At 37.9% G+C, this 13,678-nt stretch overlaps 1 protein-coding gene across 8 annotated transcripts in view; it reads right to left on the bottom strand.

The window, feature by feature from the left end:
- Positions 1-13,678, bottom strand: part of Arhgap26 (Rho GTPase activating protein 26) — a 415,947-nt gene that overhangs the window by 157,605 nt on the left and 244,664 nt on the right. For all 8 annotated transcript variants that reach the window (XM_078047074.1, XM_078047111.1, XM_040273751.2 and 5 more), the window contains exons 13-14: positions 12,368-12,433; positions 8,297-8,371 (exon numbers count right to left, since the gene is read on the bottom strand). In XM_078047074.1, the coding sequence (XP_077903200.1) occupies positions 8,297-8,371; positions 12,368-12,433 (141 nt within the window). The remainder of the gene's footprint in view (positions 1-8,296; positions 8,372-12,367; positions 12,434-13,678) is intronic.

Genomic DNA, 13,678 nt, shown 5'->3' with positions numbered 1-13,678 from the left:
TTTTTGTTTAACAATACCTTTTTAGGAGCAAAAGTTTTTAATTTGTTATCTGTGTTGTTTTTAAGAAATCTTTTCTAAACTAAGCCACAAAGATTTTCTCCTATGTTTACTTCTGTTAGTTCTTACAATTAGGAGGCAGGAAGATCCTTAGGAGGCATGAATGATCCATTTCAAGTTAATTCTTCATTATAGTACCAGATAAGAGTTAAATTTCATTTTTTTTCAATTGTTTTAGTACCATTTGGCAAAAATATTTTCTTTTCCTTCATGAATTACCTTGACACCTTTACCAAAGATCCACTGGCCATATATGTATCGGTCTTATTTCTGGACTCTCATGTTTGCCTCATTGATTTAGAAGTCTATCCTTAGAAAATAGCATACAGTCTTACTTTCCTACATTTAAAAGTGAGTTGTATTTTGTTTTCTGTGAATTGTCTTTTGCTAAAATCTTCTCCAGCCTTCCACATTCTCTATTCTCATTACATCTTTGAGGAAAACACTTACAGAAGTACACTATTCTCTGTACAAATGAGACTTCATTTATCCCGCATGTAAACCCTTCAAGCTTAGATGTAATATTTAGCAATTTGAGAAGCAAATGTGTTTACTCTATTTTCTGGCTATACATCTTGAAAGCCTTAGTCACTTCCCTAATCTAGTGCTTAAAGAATCCAAATCATCATTTATCTGTTCCCTTTGCTGGGGAGTAAAACTGGAAGTTTCTTCTTTATTCTCCTGCTTCCTTTCAACCAGTACTCAAAATATGGGGTTGTTTCCACTCATTACCGGCCAAGCCTTTAGGTCTCAGCTGGATCCCTTCAGAAAGAAATTCTTAATTAGTGGGAAATGAGGGGTACAGAAAAAAAGAAAGCACACATTCGAGGTCCCAGAGGAGAAAGGAAGGATGTAGTTCATGTTTATAGATAAGTGGATGAGGTGTGCTAACATAATCTGGCGATTTAAAGCACTACTATTTAATACCTTCCTTGTGTCCTCTAAATCCCTAACTGTGTTTTACATATTGTCAAAACAGCTGGGTGCAGTGGCATGTACACGTAATCCCAGCAACTTAGGAGGCTAAGTACGATGATCATGAGTTTGAGGCCAGCCTTAGCAACTCGGCAAAACCCCATTCCAAAAATTAAAACAAAACAAACAAAAACTCTGCCAATACCATAAAAATAAAGGGAAAAGGGACAATGTAAGATAAGAAAAACGGCAACACTGAACTTGCATTCCTTCACTATAACAGTGAAATACTAACAAAGACACACACAAAAAAAGGACAAGGAGTTTCAATAACACAGAAAATCAGGCTTTTAGTCAACACTGTCCTGTCACCAGAGAAATACTTACCAGGTAAAGCTCAGATAAAGATCTGGGGAAAACCCACTTGGAAAACAGTGTGGTAGGTGAGAATCCTCCACCTACCCTCAAGCATAGACCAAGCCACTTCTGGAGAAGGATGTCACACTGCATTCACTGTCCCCTATCTCAGCAAACACACAGAAGGGGAACCTTCTTTCTGAAGTGGCCAAGATTATCATCTGAGCAGCAAAATTAGACTGGGGAACAGCAGAGGAAGAGTATCCATTTATATCAACGTAAGTGAATTCAGAATGGGGGGATATGAGAGTGACAGGAAAAAAACACAAGCTTTGGGTTCAACTGCTTTCCTCTAGGACCACAGCCAAATCGCAGAACCAGGAGAACCCAGGTCCACACTATATGGAAGATAAAAACACCAGAAAGTTGGCCGGAACCACGTACATCAGCCCTCCAATTTCATATAAGAGAATGATTCTTCATAGGTTGAGAAAATAGCCACAGAACAAGAATTTATCTAGAGTGATTTTAAAACAAAGATTTATAAATTTTGTTGTGTTCAGGTTTGAGTACACAGAAGATAAAAAAAAATCCAACACAACATTTGTTAGCATAACATATGAGACCAATACACTCTGAAAAATAATTCAGAAAGCACCTGCTCTGAAATAGAAATGAAATTCGGAAAAATATGGATGCTATGAAATAAGTCAAAGGAAAATAAGAAACAGATCAAAATAATAAAGGTTATAGCTAAAAGGGTAAAAATGAATGGAGCTTGATAAGTTAGTAAAGACAATGAAAATTGAATACAAAATTATGAACAGCAATAATAATAATAAAAGGTAATAGGAGGAAAAAGACTGAGAGACTGAATTTCATAAAATTTAAAACATATATAAGACAAAATAAAAACAAAGGCACTGTAAATAAAATTCAAGATTGTTATGGTTTCGATAAGAGGTGTCTACTCAAAAGCTCCTGTGTTAATGCAGGAATGTTCAGAGGTAAGGTGACTGATCAGGAGAGCTGAAAGCTCATCAATCATCCATCCCAGTTTGAATGACTGGTGGTCACTGCAAGTGGGTGGGCATGGCCTGTAAGGATGCACCTTCCTATGCCCTCCGTCCCTTCCTGGCTGTCATGAACTGAGCAGCTTTCTTCCACTATGTCCTTCTGCCGTGACAGTCTGTCTCACCTTGGGCCCAGAGCTGTGAAGTCAGCCGACCATGGACTGAACCTCTGAAACCATGAGTCAAATAAACTTTTCCTTCTCTAAATTGTTCTTTTTGGATATTTTGGTCACAGCAATGAAAAGCTAACCAAAACAAATATAAATGAAAATATGAATAAAAATATTAACATAACTTTCAGATCTAAAAAGATGTTTTAATCAAAAGATGCAAACAGAAAATAGAAAAATAAGCTAAGAATATAGGGAAATCACAAAAGAAGAAGTCAGCAATAAGCATGTGACAAATGTTCAGTTTCATCCAAAATTCCATAAATGCAAAGTTAAACAAAAAGGAAAGACATTTTTAAATGTCAATGATTTGTGTGAAACAATGTAATACAAAGTATGTTGTAGGACATTCTCCTCACACTTTGCTGACAGTAAAGATAAAATATCAATTAAGAGCCTTGAAACCATATACATACTCATTTCAAGATCCTAATATAAACCCTAAGGAAATAAATAGAGATGTGCAAACAAATAAAAATGATTAATAGTGAGCATTTATTATTTAACATGTCGAAGGCTTTGGACTCAAAACCCACATGCATCTTTTCATTTCATCTTCATACTATATGAAGGCAGGGGCTATCTTAGAGGTGAGGAGAGAGAAGACTAGATTGATTTAAATGATTTGTCTAAGGTCAAATGGATAAGTAGTGGAACTGCAACTTGTCTAACTCAAAAGTGCATGCTCTTAACCTCGGCTGTTCTGCCCCATGGGGATGTTCATCTGAGTGCTTTTCTAAAATGATGAAGAATTACAATCAGCTTATGTATATAAGAATAGGGGACTGATTAACAAGTTATATCTACACAATATGGGCCTATGAAAATCACACTCTAGAAGAACTTTTATAATATGGGAACATAGATACTCTATAGTGTTATATGAAGAAAATCCATTAAAATGTTTGTAACAAAATAAATGTTTGTAACATACACAGTGTGACCCATTCTGTCAATACAGTAATATAGTATATTGATTATATTACTATATTGTCCCATAAAATACAATATTAAAATGGATTATATAAAATGATCTGATTTCTCAGAATAAAATAGCTAGTAAAGATTGTGATTGGTTTGCAGGGCTCATTTTCTTTAAGCTTTTTATTTTCTTCAAACTTTCTACAATGAACCCTCTAAGTTTTAATTTAAAAAAAACCACAATTATTTAAAATGGAGAAAGGAAGAGACACAGACATGCACAGAACAGGCACTTTCCAATGACTGAAGACCTTTGTTGTTAGGAGAAAGAGAGTAAGGGTTCTCCTGGAACCCACTGTATTTGCCATGAGAAATTCAACAAGCTTCCCTAAGGAGCCCTAACCAGTAAAACAGACATTCTCAAAGCACTGGCTCTTATATTCCTCTTCCAACCTACAGTCCCCTGGTGCTTTAAAAAATAAACATGTGATTAAAGTTAGGCTCTGGTTTTAATTCTAAGTCATTCTTTCAACAATCAAAACACGCTATTCAACTTTCAAGAGCCTCAGACAACAAATAAACCAAATCCTACACAGTGCCTCGCATGTAACAGGGCATCCAAAGAATATACAATAAAGGATGAGTGAACAAGAGGTTCCTAATACCAGCCAACTCAGGGAAAGGGTTTGGAACCCAGGAGCCAATTTATTTTATACTCTTGCTTAGCCCAGACTTGTATCAGTACCAAGAACTGATGAAGACCTCATATGCACGAAAGAGAAGGGAGTCAGAGCTGTGTCTGGGGTGCTGCCTAACAGGTGCTTCTTTAATCACAAGATTCAGAATCAACTGGTAGGGAGAATCACAGATCCCTGTCTCAACACTAGGTTAGATCTTATTCTCTGGTCATCTCTCAGCTCTGGTTGGATCTCAGTCTGGATTCCAGTCTATTTGTAATGCCCTCCTGGCAGAGGCATCTAGCCCTGTGACTTTCAGCCTCTGGTTGTTACTTTGTCATGACATTTCTCAGATGTTCATGATTATTTTCTCTATCCCTAGGAAAACTGAAGAAGAAGAGAACAATACAAATATCTTCTCTGAGGGCCACCAAGCGAAGTTATAAAAACAAGCTCCTTTCAAAACCACTCTTGCACAGCATAACTGAGCTAAGGTGGTTCTTTTTTAGATTAGCAAAGTATTCTAAAATGTCATAGTTCTTTTCACTCGTGTCACCTTACATAATCATGTGTTGTCTCTGAAATCTCTTACCCCTTCCGATCCCCTACATCCACTTGGTTACAAAATTGTTGATTCTCTCTCTCCAATCATTTTGAGCCTATCCTTTCATTCTTGACCTCAGACCAGCTATTTGGTTCAGCCCTCTCTGGGGCCGGCTCTGCCCAATCTATTGCAACTGTCTTTTTCCTTCAACGTCTTTCCATGATCAAAGATATGTTCCACATTGGTGCTGAATCATTCCCAAGATCTAGATTCTGGTCTTGTCATACCTGTGGGGGACACACTTCTTTTATCTACCAGCACCCATTATTTTGTAATTATTTCCTACATCATTCTATCAATAATCCTGCTCAGTCCACAGTGTTCCAAGCACTAACTCCTCCCTATCCCATCCCTTTACCCCCATTCTTCTAAATCCCCAGACACAGACACAAAATTCAGTCCATCTGCTGAGGACCACATGATTGGCCCCAAATTAAGAAATGAGTCATGTGAATGGCCTCATGCTGGCCAATCACTGTCCTCCCTGGGGCCTTCTGCCAAAACTGTCAAGAAATATACTTTCTTCTCAGTGCTGCAACTCTAAGAACAGTTGAGGCTGGACCTATCTGGATCACGCCCACAGAGAATAAAGTCAGTACCAAGACCAGCAGAGGTCACAGAAAATGAGAAGCTAAAAGAAAGAAAAGGGAAAGGCTCCTACCAAAGATGTCACTGGAGTCCTTAAACCCTGCCATGCTTTCGTCATCTTGGATTTACCAGTTATTTGGCAAATAAATGCCATTTTTTCTTCTTAGAATCTATTTTAATTGCCTTCTTGACACTTTCATGTGCAAAAGATTCAAAATGTATTTTTAGAACTTTTAATAGCTCATTTTATAAAACAAAAAAATCCCAAACTACTCAGCCCAGTATTCAAGTTCTTCAATACAAAAACCACGTTAGCTTTTCAGCCTTAGCTGTCCTGTCCCAGCCTTAAGTAGTTCTTGCAGATGTTAAAATAATAACAAACATAGAATCGATACCCTCTGCTATTGTCACCAGGCACCCTGGTTTCATTCCCCCATGCCACTGCTCAGAATAGTATTGGAATTATTTAGTATTGGAATTGATAGAATTGGAATTATTCTGTTCTCTCCTTTACCATTCAGCCTTCTAGATCCTGCTCATATTAAGTGCTAACATCCTAGTTTTGCATTATAGATTTCCCATGCATGCATATCTTGTCCCATAAGGACGCTGCATGAAACCAGTTCTTTCTAAAGCTTAATCTCTAGCACCTAAAAATCTGCTCCAGAAAGCAGACATTCTGCACAGAGGTTTGCAGCTCTGGGTCAGAAATGAAAGACTGAGGGTTGATACCTGTTAGACTCTTAATTCCTCCTTATATTAGATTTCTCAAAAATCAGCCACATCCATAGAACTCAACAATCACACTCCTGTGCATTTATCCCAGAAGAACAAATTTGTGTTTGCATGGAGGCCTGTACACAAACATTAACAGCACCTTCATTCATAATACCTCAAACTGGGAACAACCCTGATGTCCTCCAACAGGTGACCGGCTAACCTGTGGTATATCCACAAAATGGAACACTATCAGTATAAAATAACAAACTATTGTTACATGCAACAATTTTTTTTTAAAGAGAGAGTGAGAGAGGAGAGAGAGAGAGAAAGAGAGAGAGAGAGAATTTTTAATATTTATTTATTTTTTTTAGTTCTTGGCAGACACAACATCTTTGTTGGTATGTGGTGCTGAGGATCAAACCCGGGCCGCACACATGCCAGGCGAGCGCGCTACCACTTGAGCCACATCCCCAGCCCTACATGCAACAATTTGAATAATCTTGAGGGAATTATAATGACTGAAAAAGAAAGGCAACCTCCCAAATAACCTATTACATAATCCCATTTATGTAACAATCTTGAAATGGCAAAATTAAAGAAATTAAGAAAAAAAAACAACAACAGATTACTGGTTGCCAGAAGCTAGGGATGAGGAACAAAGTGGAAGTGAGGCAGACTGGTGTGGCCTGGAGTAGTGGGTACACCTGTAATCCAAGTTACTCAGGAGGCTGAAGCAGGAGGATCACAAGTTCCAGATCAACCTCAGCCATTTAGAAAAACTTTGTCTCAAAATAAACACAAAATTGTCCAGAAATGTAGTTTAGTGGTAAAGGGCCCTAGGTTCCATCCTCTATACCACAAAGGACCCTCATGGTGATGGAAATGCTCTGCATCTTGACTGTATTAACATCAATATCCTAATTGGGATACTGAAAAAAAAATTATAGGCTGTTATCATTGGAGAAAACTGAATAAAGGATATATAGAATCCCTCTGTGCCATTTCTTACAACTACCTATGGATCTACAATTATCTCAAAATAAAAATCCAATTAAAAAAAAATCTGGGCTGGGGCTGTAGCTCAGTGGCAGAGCACTTGCCTAGCACATGAGAGGCCCTGGGTTTGACCCTTAGCACCACATAAAAATAAATAAAATAAAGGAATTCTGTTTATCTACAACTATAAGAAAGAATTTAAAAAAATAACAACTAACCATAACCATATCTCCAATCTGAATTAAAAACAAGACACTCAGTGCAGGGAAAACTCACAGAAAATAACAATTCCAAACAGCAGATCTTATTGTAACTAGCAATACCATAGTGCTTTGACTTTAAGGTGTTAGTAGCTAGAGTTTTTTTGGGCCCGTACTAGAAAGGAGACTTCTTCACATTTGAAAGCCATTTTCAGGATTGAGGATGGCAAAAGAAATGACAAATACTAACATGAGACTTTCTTTGCCCACAACACTGAGCTGGAACCCCGAGCGATAGTCCATCTTCACAAATGCATGGCTGGGCTTCCGTGGAAATAAATAACACCCACTGATCTGTGAAATTTGATCTGTTTGCCATTTAGATCCATGTGACTCACTGAGGCTGGCTGCACTCATGTCTAAAAATACAGGAAATCTGCAGCCTAAGCAAATTTGACTCAGGGGTTCATGGGTTTTGATTCAAATACTGCACATTTGGAGACATGGTTTTATATTTATATCAGCCGTGGCAAAGAAGGTCCTGCTACTCAAGTGACTGGGACTAAGTTGAAATCTAGAAGTGAAGAGGATCAGAAGATTTATCTGTGTGTATACATTTTATCTGAGAGTTATATGACACCCTCAGTAATAAAAACATGAGCTCTGAGGTCCTCTGTGGGCTAGAAGGATGCCCTTCCTTGGGCATCGGGTGTATCCCACTAAATACCTGCCTCCAAAGAGAACAGAGGGAGTCATGAGCTATTAAAGATAGAGTTGGGTGTGGTGGTCACATGAGTGATCAAGCGCCACTTGGACTAGCAGTGGCTGAGTCTGAAGGGAGGGTGTGGTGCTTTGGACCGGGCACTTTTTATTTTGTCCACTCAGAACCTTTCCTGGTTGTGCCCACTGCCATGACAACTGGTGAATGGAGCAACAGATTTCTGGGCATTGACTCTTGGTATACCCATGATTCCTTCCCCATCAGGGACCTGATGACGTTTCAGAGTGCTGGACTTACCCATAAGAACACTCAGCAACTTCTGCACTCTGGAGTTAACCCCCACGATTCGGTAGAGCCCTTGCTCATTGATCCCTGAGAAGAGAAAGAGTGACGATTTAATTAGAGGCATGTCAGAACACAAGTCAGGCCAACCTGGCCAAATGTTCTTCTTTCTCATTTTCTCAGTCCTTCTAAAAGCTGCTCTAATTAAAGTCCCCTGTCACTCAGCTCAGCTCTTAGCAAAGGAGTGGGATTTGGTACAGCTGTCTAGGATTTCACGGGTGTGCTGCACACTTCAGCCCTCGTGTTAGCTCAGTCATTGGAGGGGAAAGAAACTTTCCTCTTCTCTTGCCAAAGGCAACATTTGAGGAGTTTTTTTTTTTTTTTTTTTTTTATTGGTTGTTCAAAACATTACAGAGCTCAAGACATATCATCTTTCATACATTCGACTCAATTGGGTTTTGAACTCCCCAAATACATAATACAGACTCACTTCTGTTACATACTCACATTTTTACATAATGGCATATTAGTGACTGTTGTATTCTGCTACCTTTCCTATCCCCTACTATCCCCCCTCATTTGAGGAGTTTTTAAAAAGATGCAAAATGTATTCTTTTAAAGATGTTATACTTAACTAATTTTTGAATTTAAAAAGTCAAAAGTGCCATGATAAAAAAATTCATACAATAGGAATGAGCAAATACTTCATAATCTATTTTTACACAGAGAATGAAAATATTGGGGAAAAGAGGAAGGCAAGGAAATAATGGGGCATAGGAGTAGGAAAGATGGTGGAATGCCATGGTAATCATTATCTTAAGTACATATAAGAAGACATGAAGGATGTGACTACTTTGTGTACAAAAAATTGTGTTCTATATGTGTAATACAAATTGTAATGCATTCTGTTGTCATATATAGCAAATCAAAATTTAAAAAAAATAAAAATAAAAAATCAGCTCACAAAAAAATAGAAAATATTGGGGTATAAGGACATTTTTAGTTTTATAGAATGTTATCCAAGATGGAGAAATTAGAAAATCCATTCATTTGTAATATAAATATTCTTAATAAAGAAAAAGGAAGGAGACTTTCATCAAACCCAAGGAACTGTGCAGTTAGACTAAAAGGAGTTTACTTTCCAACACCTGAATAAAGAATCACAAACTACCCCACTGCAATACTTCTGTTCATTTCAATGTAAGGATTAAATCGCCCACTGCACCATTCATTTCCAAAATGAGGCCACTCAGACCAAGTGATTTGAAAAGATTTTTCTCCTTTTATCCAAGGCCCATCATACCAGACACTTTTCAAGTAACCGGTATCCTCCTTTGTATCTCATCCCACTGATGTCCATTCGCCAAACAAAATGAACTTCAAGTATATATCAGCTCATGTCACTTATTCTCTTAAAACTTTCTAGTGGGTTCCCATTGCGCACAGACCATAATCAAAACTCCTTTGGTGGCCTACAATGCCTTCACAGCTGAACCCACCCCCCTCCTCCTGTACCCAAATTAACACATCAGCTACACTAATCTCAAAGCTTCACACAACTCATTTCCTCTATCTAGCTCACTCTTCTTCCAGATCTTTCCATCATTCAGTTTTCAGCTTAAATGCAAATTCTTCAATCTAATGCACCAATAGCCAACACTCCTGGTCATTTCCTTACTTTGTTTTCTTTATAGTAATTAACAATATTTGAAATTCTCTTTTTCCTGAAAAATAATGCCTATTTGGAGATAGCAGTTTTATGTGTATATAAATTCAGGAAAGGGCTGATTCTATAGCATCTTCAACAGACCTACCTAAAAGTGGAATTAATGAATAGAAGGAAATGATGGGGACTGATAGGATATCACAGCTGAAAAGAACCTGTAAAATCCATTTCAAAATCCTGCATTATTCATGAGCTAAAAGCTCTTGCTAAAAAACAAATGATGGGGCTGGGGTTGTAGCTCTGAGGTAGAACACTTGCCTAGCATGTATAGGGCACTGGGTTCGATCCTCAGTCCCACATATAAATAAATAAAGGTATTGTGTCCATCTACAACTAAAAATATTATAAAATAAAAATATTATAAAAATAATAACAAAACAAAGCAAAACAAAAATGATGGGTCTATGTTGCTCGGTGCCAGAAAATGTATTCAGTAATGTGCCAGGCTTACAGGTTTGAAAGACCTCAAGTGACTATTTCTTTTATCCTTGTGTGTTCCTAGGACTTCACACAGTCCTGGCTCCCACTAGACAATTACTGATGAATCCCCGAGAGTAGGGGATGGCTTTTCATCTCTGGATCCCAGATATGTGTGTATATAAATGCACCAAACTAGGGAAACACCCACTTTCTTCAGTTAGTTGTACTAAAATGGCATTTAACTCACAGCGTCCTTATTTCTACTTTGTGCTAAATGAAAACTTGTTTGGAACTTAAAAACATAATTCTCATTCTCATTTTAGAGACAGCAGGGGACAAGGAAGCAAAGACTAAAAAGCCAAACCAACTTGTGACCCTTCTCTTCTCCTACTTACTGTATATATTTTCTACTTGTATATCAGATTAATAAAAAAAAAAAGTTCTTCTCCTGAGATACATACAGTAGGTTTGCATTTATCACAGACTTAGTGAGCAGTTTTATACGATTAGGTTTCCCTGTTGGTTCTGGATACTGAAAATAGACAAACAGGTGGCCCATGTTAGGTGAGTATATGAATCTACTCAGGGGAGGGTTACTTTGGATTCAAGTTTGATTCCATTTACATGCTTCTACTTCTGTTAAGCCTGTACTCCTCATTTAAATTATTTTGTTTCAAATGAAACACAAGTTTGCACTTGTTTGGAAAACTATCCTAACAATATCAATTTGTTGGAAAATTATATTAACAATATAAATCTCAAAAATATTTATAGACTACAATTAAGGCCAAGAGATAAATCAAAGAAGAGAGTAAAAAACAGCAGAGAAAGTCACTGATAACACAATGACACTGGGCAAAAGGATATACCCTTGCCCTGCTAGTCCCAGAACAGGCTCAGACTAGACAGCTGTTTTGTAACTTCCATTTTTCACTTAATGTATATAATTAAGAAAGACTGGATATTGGAAAATGTATTTTCACTACATTTTTAGTGATTTATATTTATGGCCCTGCTGTAAAAGACAGAATGTCTTTCAAACAAATAAAAAGGACTAGTAGGTAGAGAGGCTGTACAATAAATAAAAGTCGCATCTCTAACAATAACTCAAATCAAATCCTATAGAAAGATGGCTAATACCTTTTCTCAGAGCACAACAGATGGGTGTACTCAAAGCTGCACACTGCCAGAATGGAGGACTCTCCTTTGTGGCAGTCTCTCAGGAGAGGATGGAGACTACAGGGGTGATCTAGCATCCCTGATCTCAAGTGTCCTACTCTGGTGGACCCAGGAAAGGTGTGCCGCAGGGGCCTGAACCCTTCTCTGTACCTGATGGTCCTGGGAACTCACTCCCAAGATCAGAGGTCCTTAGCCTAGGGCCCACAGACATTCACTGGAAATAATTCAGAGATCTATGAATTAGGAAAATCATTACATCTTTATTTTCTCTAAGCTATAACTGACATTACACATTTCCTTCCATTATAAATGTGAAGTCACAGTAGCGCTCAATACCTGCAACTTGGTCAGAAATCAGGTATTTTCATAACATATAACAATTGTTACAAACATCCTGAACTATCACTACTTTCAGTTTATGGCAGTCATCAGAACTACCACTATAACTTGTGAAAAGAATGTCATTAACAAAGAAATGTATGTATAACCAAGTCATAACTATGTTTTTAAGTATTTTAGTAACTGAATTTCAGTAACTGATTTCTATAAGCCTATGTGTTTTATATACATTTAAAACATTCATCTGATCTGTCAAAATCGATGACACAAAATGGGTTGAGAACCTCTGCCTCAGACCCAAGTAGCTTGTGGAAACACTGACACTGGCACTAGGAGAGTTAATGAGTCACTCAGGAAACAGCAGGTAGCAACCAGATGCGTGACCTTCCATGAGAACAATGCCATCTGTTAGACTACTTTACCTCTGGTTTCCACAGCATGGATGCATTTCCTGATTATGCTGAAGCCAATGCTGTCCAACTGTGCAGCTGAAAGAGCAAGAGAGGGCAGTCAGGTTGTGGCCTTGCAAATCACCCTCAGGGTATGACCTGACCAAGCCACCATGAGTCAATCAAACACAGGGTGTGGCCAAGTGTGCTTTTAATTTTTTCCCATAGAAATTATAAGTAAAAAATAAGCTGGGTGCCCTGGCAAACACCTTTAATCCCAGTGGCTAGGGAGGCTGAGGCAGGAATATCACGAGTTCAAAGCCAACCTCAGCAACAATAAGGCACTAAAGCAACTCAGTGAGATCCTGTCTCTAAATAAATACAAAATAGGGCTGGGGATGTGACTCAGTGGTTGAGAACCCCTGAGTTCAATCCTCAGTACCCCTCCAAAAAATTAATAAATAAATATAAAATAATAGTAAAAATAACTGGTATCAGTGGAGAATTTACCGTAGTCCAGGTAAGTGTTAAACGCTTTGTATGCATTTTCTTATTTAGTTCTTAAGTAAAAGTAATCTGCAACATTATCCTTAATTTATAGCTGAAAAAACTATAGCACAGAGTGATAGGCACCTTGAAACAGGACTAACTTGCTTGCAGTCTGAAAAAGCAAAAATGAAGTGATCTTTAAATGGTGGGTAAGTACTTTACACCACTTCTCTCATTTAAAAAGACCTCCAGGATGATACTATTATTAGCCCCATATCACAGATGAAGAAAGTGAGGCTTGGTAAAGGCAAATATCTTGCCTGGTTAATATGTGGAGACTTGCTTCAGTGTCCATATCACCAAGTTGCCTTAAATGTGACACCAAGAAAGTATAATCCTTTTCAGGTGAGTAGGAAAAAAGGAAAAATGAAAAAAAAAAAGAAAAATAATAGAGAAAATTAACACAGCCAGGAACAAAGAAGTACACTAGGAAGAAGCACTTGGGCAGCAGAGCCATCCCTCCACATGGAAAATCAGCAGGCGGTAGCAGGGTTCTCCACCTGCTTCAGCGCCACCAATGCCACTCAGAAAATAAATGATCCACATCAGCAACTTTTTCCAAAACAACAAACTGGTTTCTAACCTGGCACTGAAGAAGCTGGAAATCTACCAAAACTCATCCCCAGGTTTTGGTTACCCAGTGATAAAATGTACAAACTTTAAGAATGGGTTCATCTTTGACCTCACTGGGATATTAGCACAAGATATTCTAATGTTCGCTGCTCAACGTGAAGAAAGAAGGGGTAGAGAATAGGAATAGGAATAGGATGGTGAGTATTAATAAAAGATTTGTGA

This window comes from Ictidomys tridecemlineatus, chromosome 1 (genome assembly GCF_052094955.1).
Source record: "Ictidomys tridecemlineatus isolate mIctTri1 chromosome 1, mIctTri1.hap1, whole genome shotgun sequence".
Lineage (NCBI taxonomy): Eukaryota > Metazoa > Chordata > Mammalia > Rodentia > Sciuridae > Ictidomys > Ictidomys tridecemlineatus.
The sequence above is the reverse complement of the archived record's forward strand: the minus strand, read 5'-3'. Positions and strand labels throughout refer to the sequence as shown.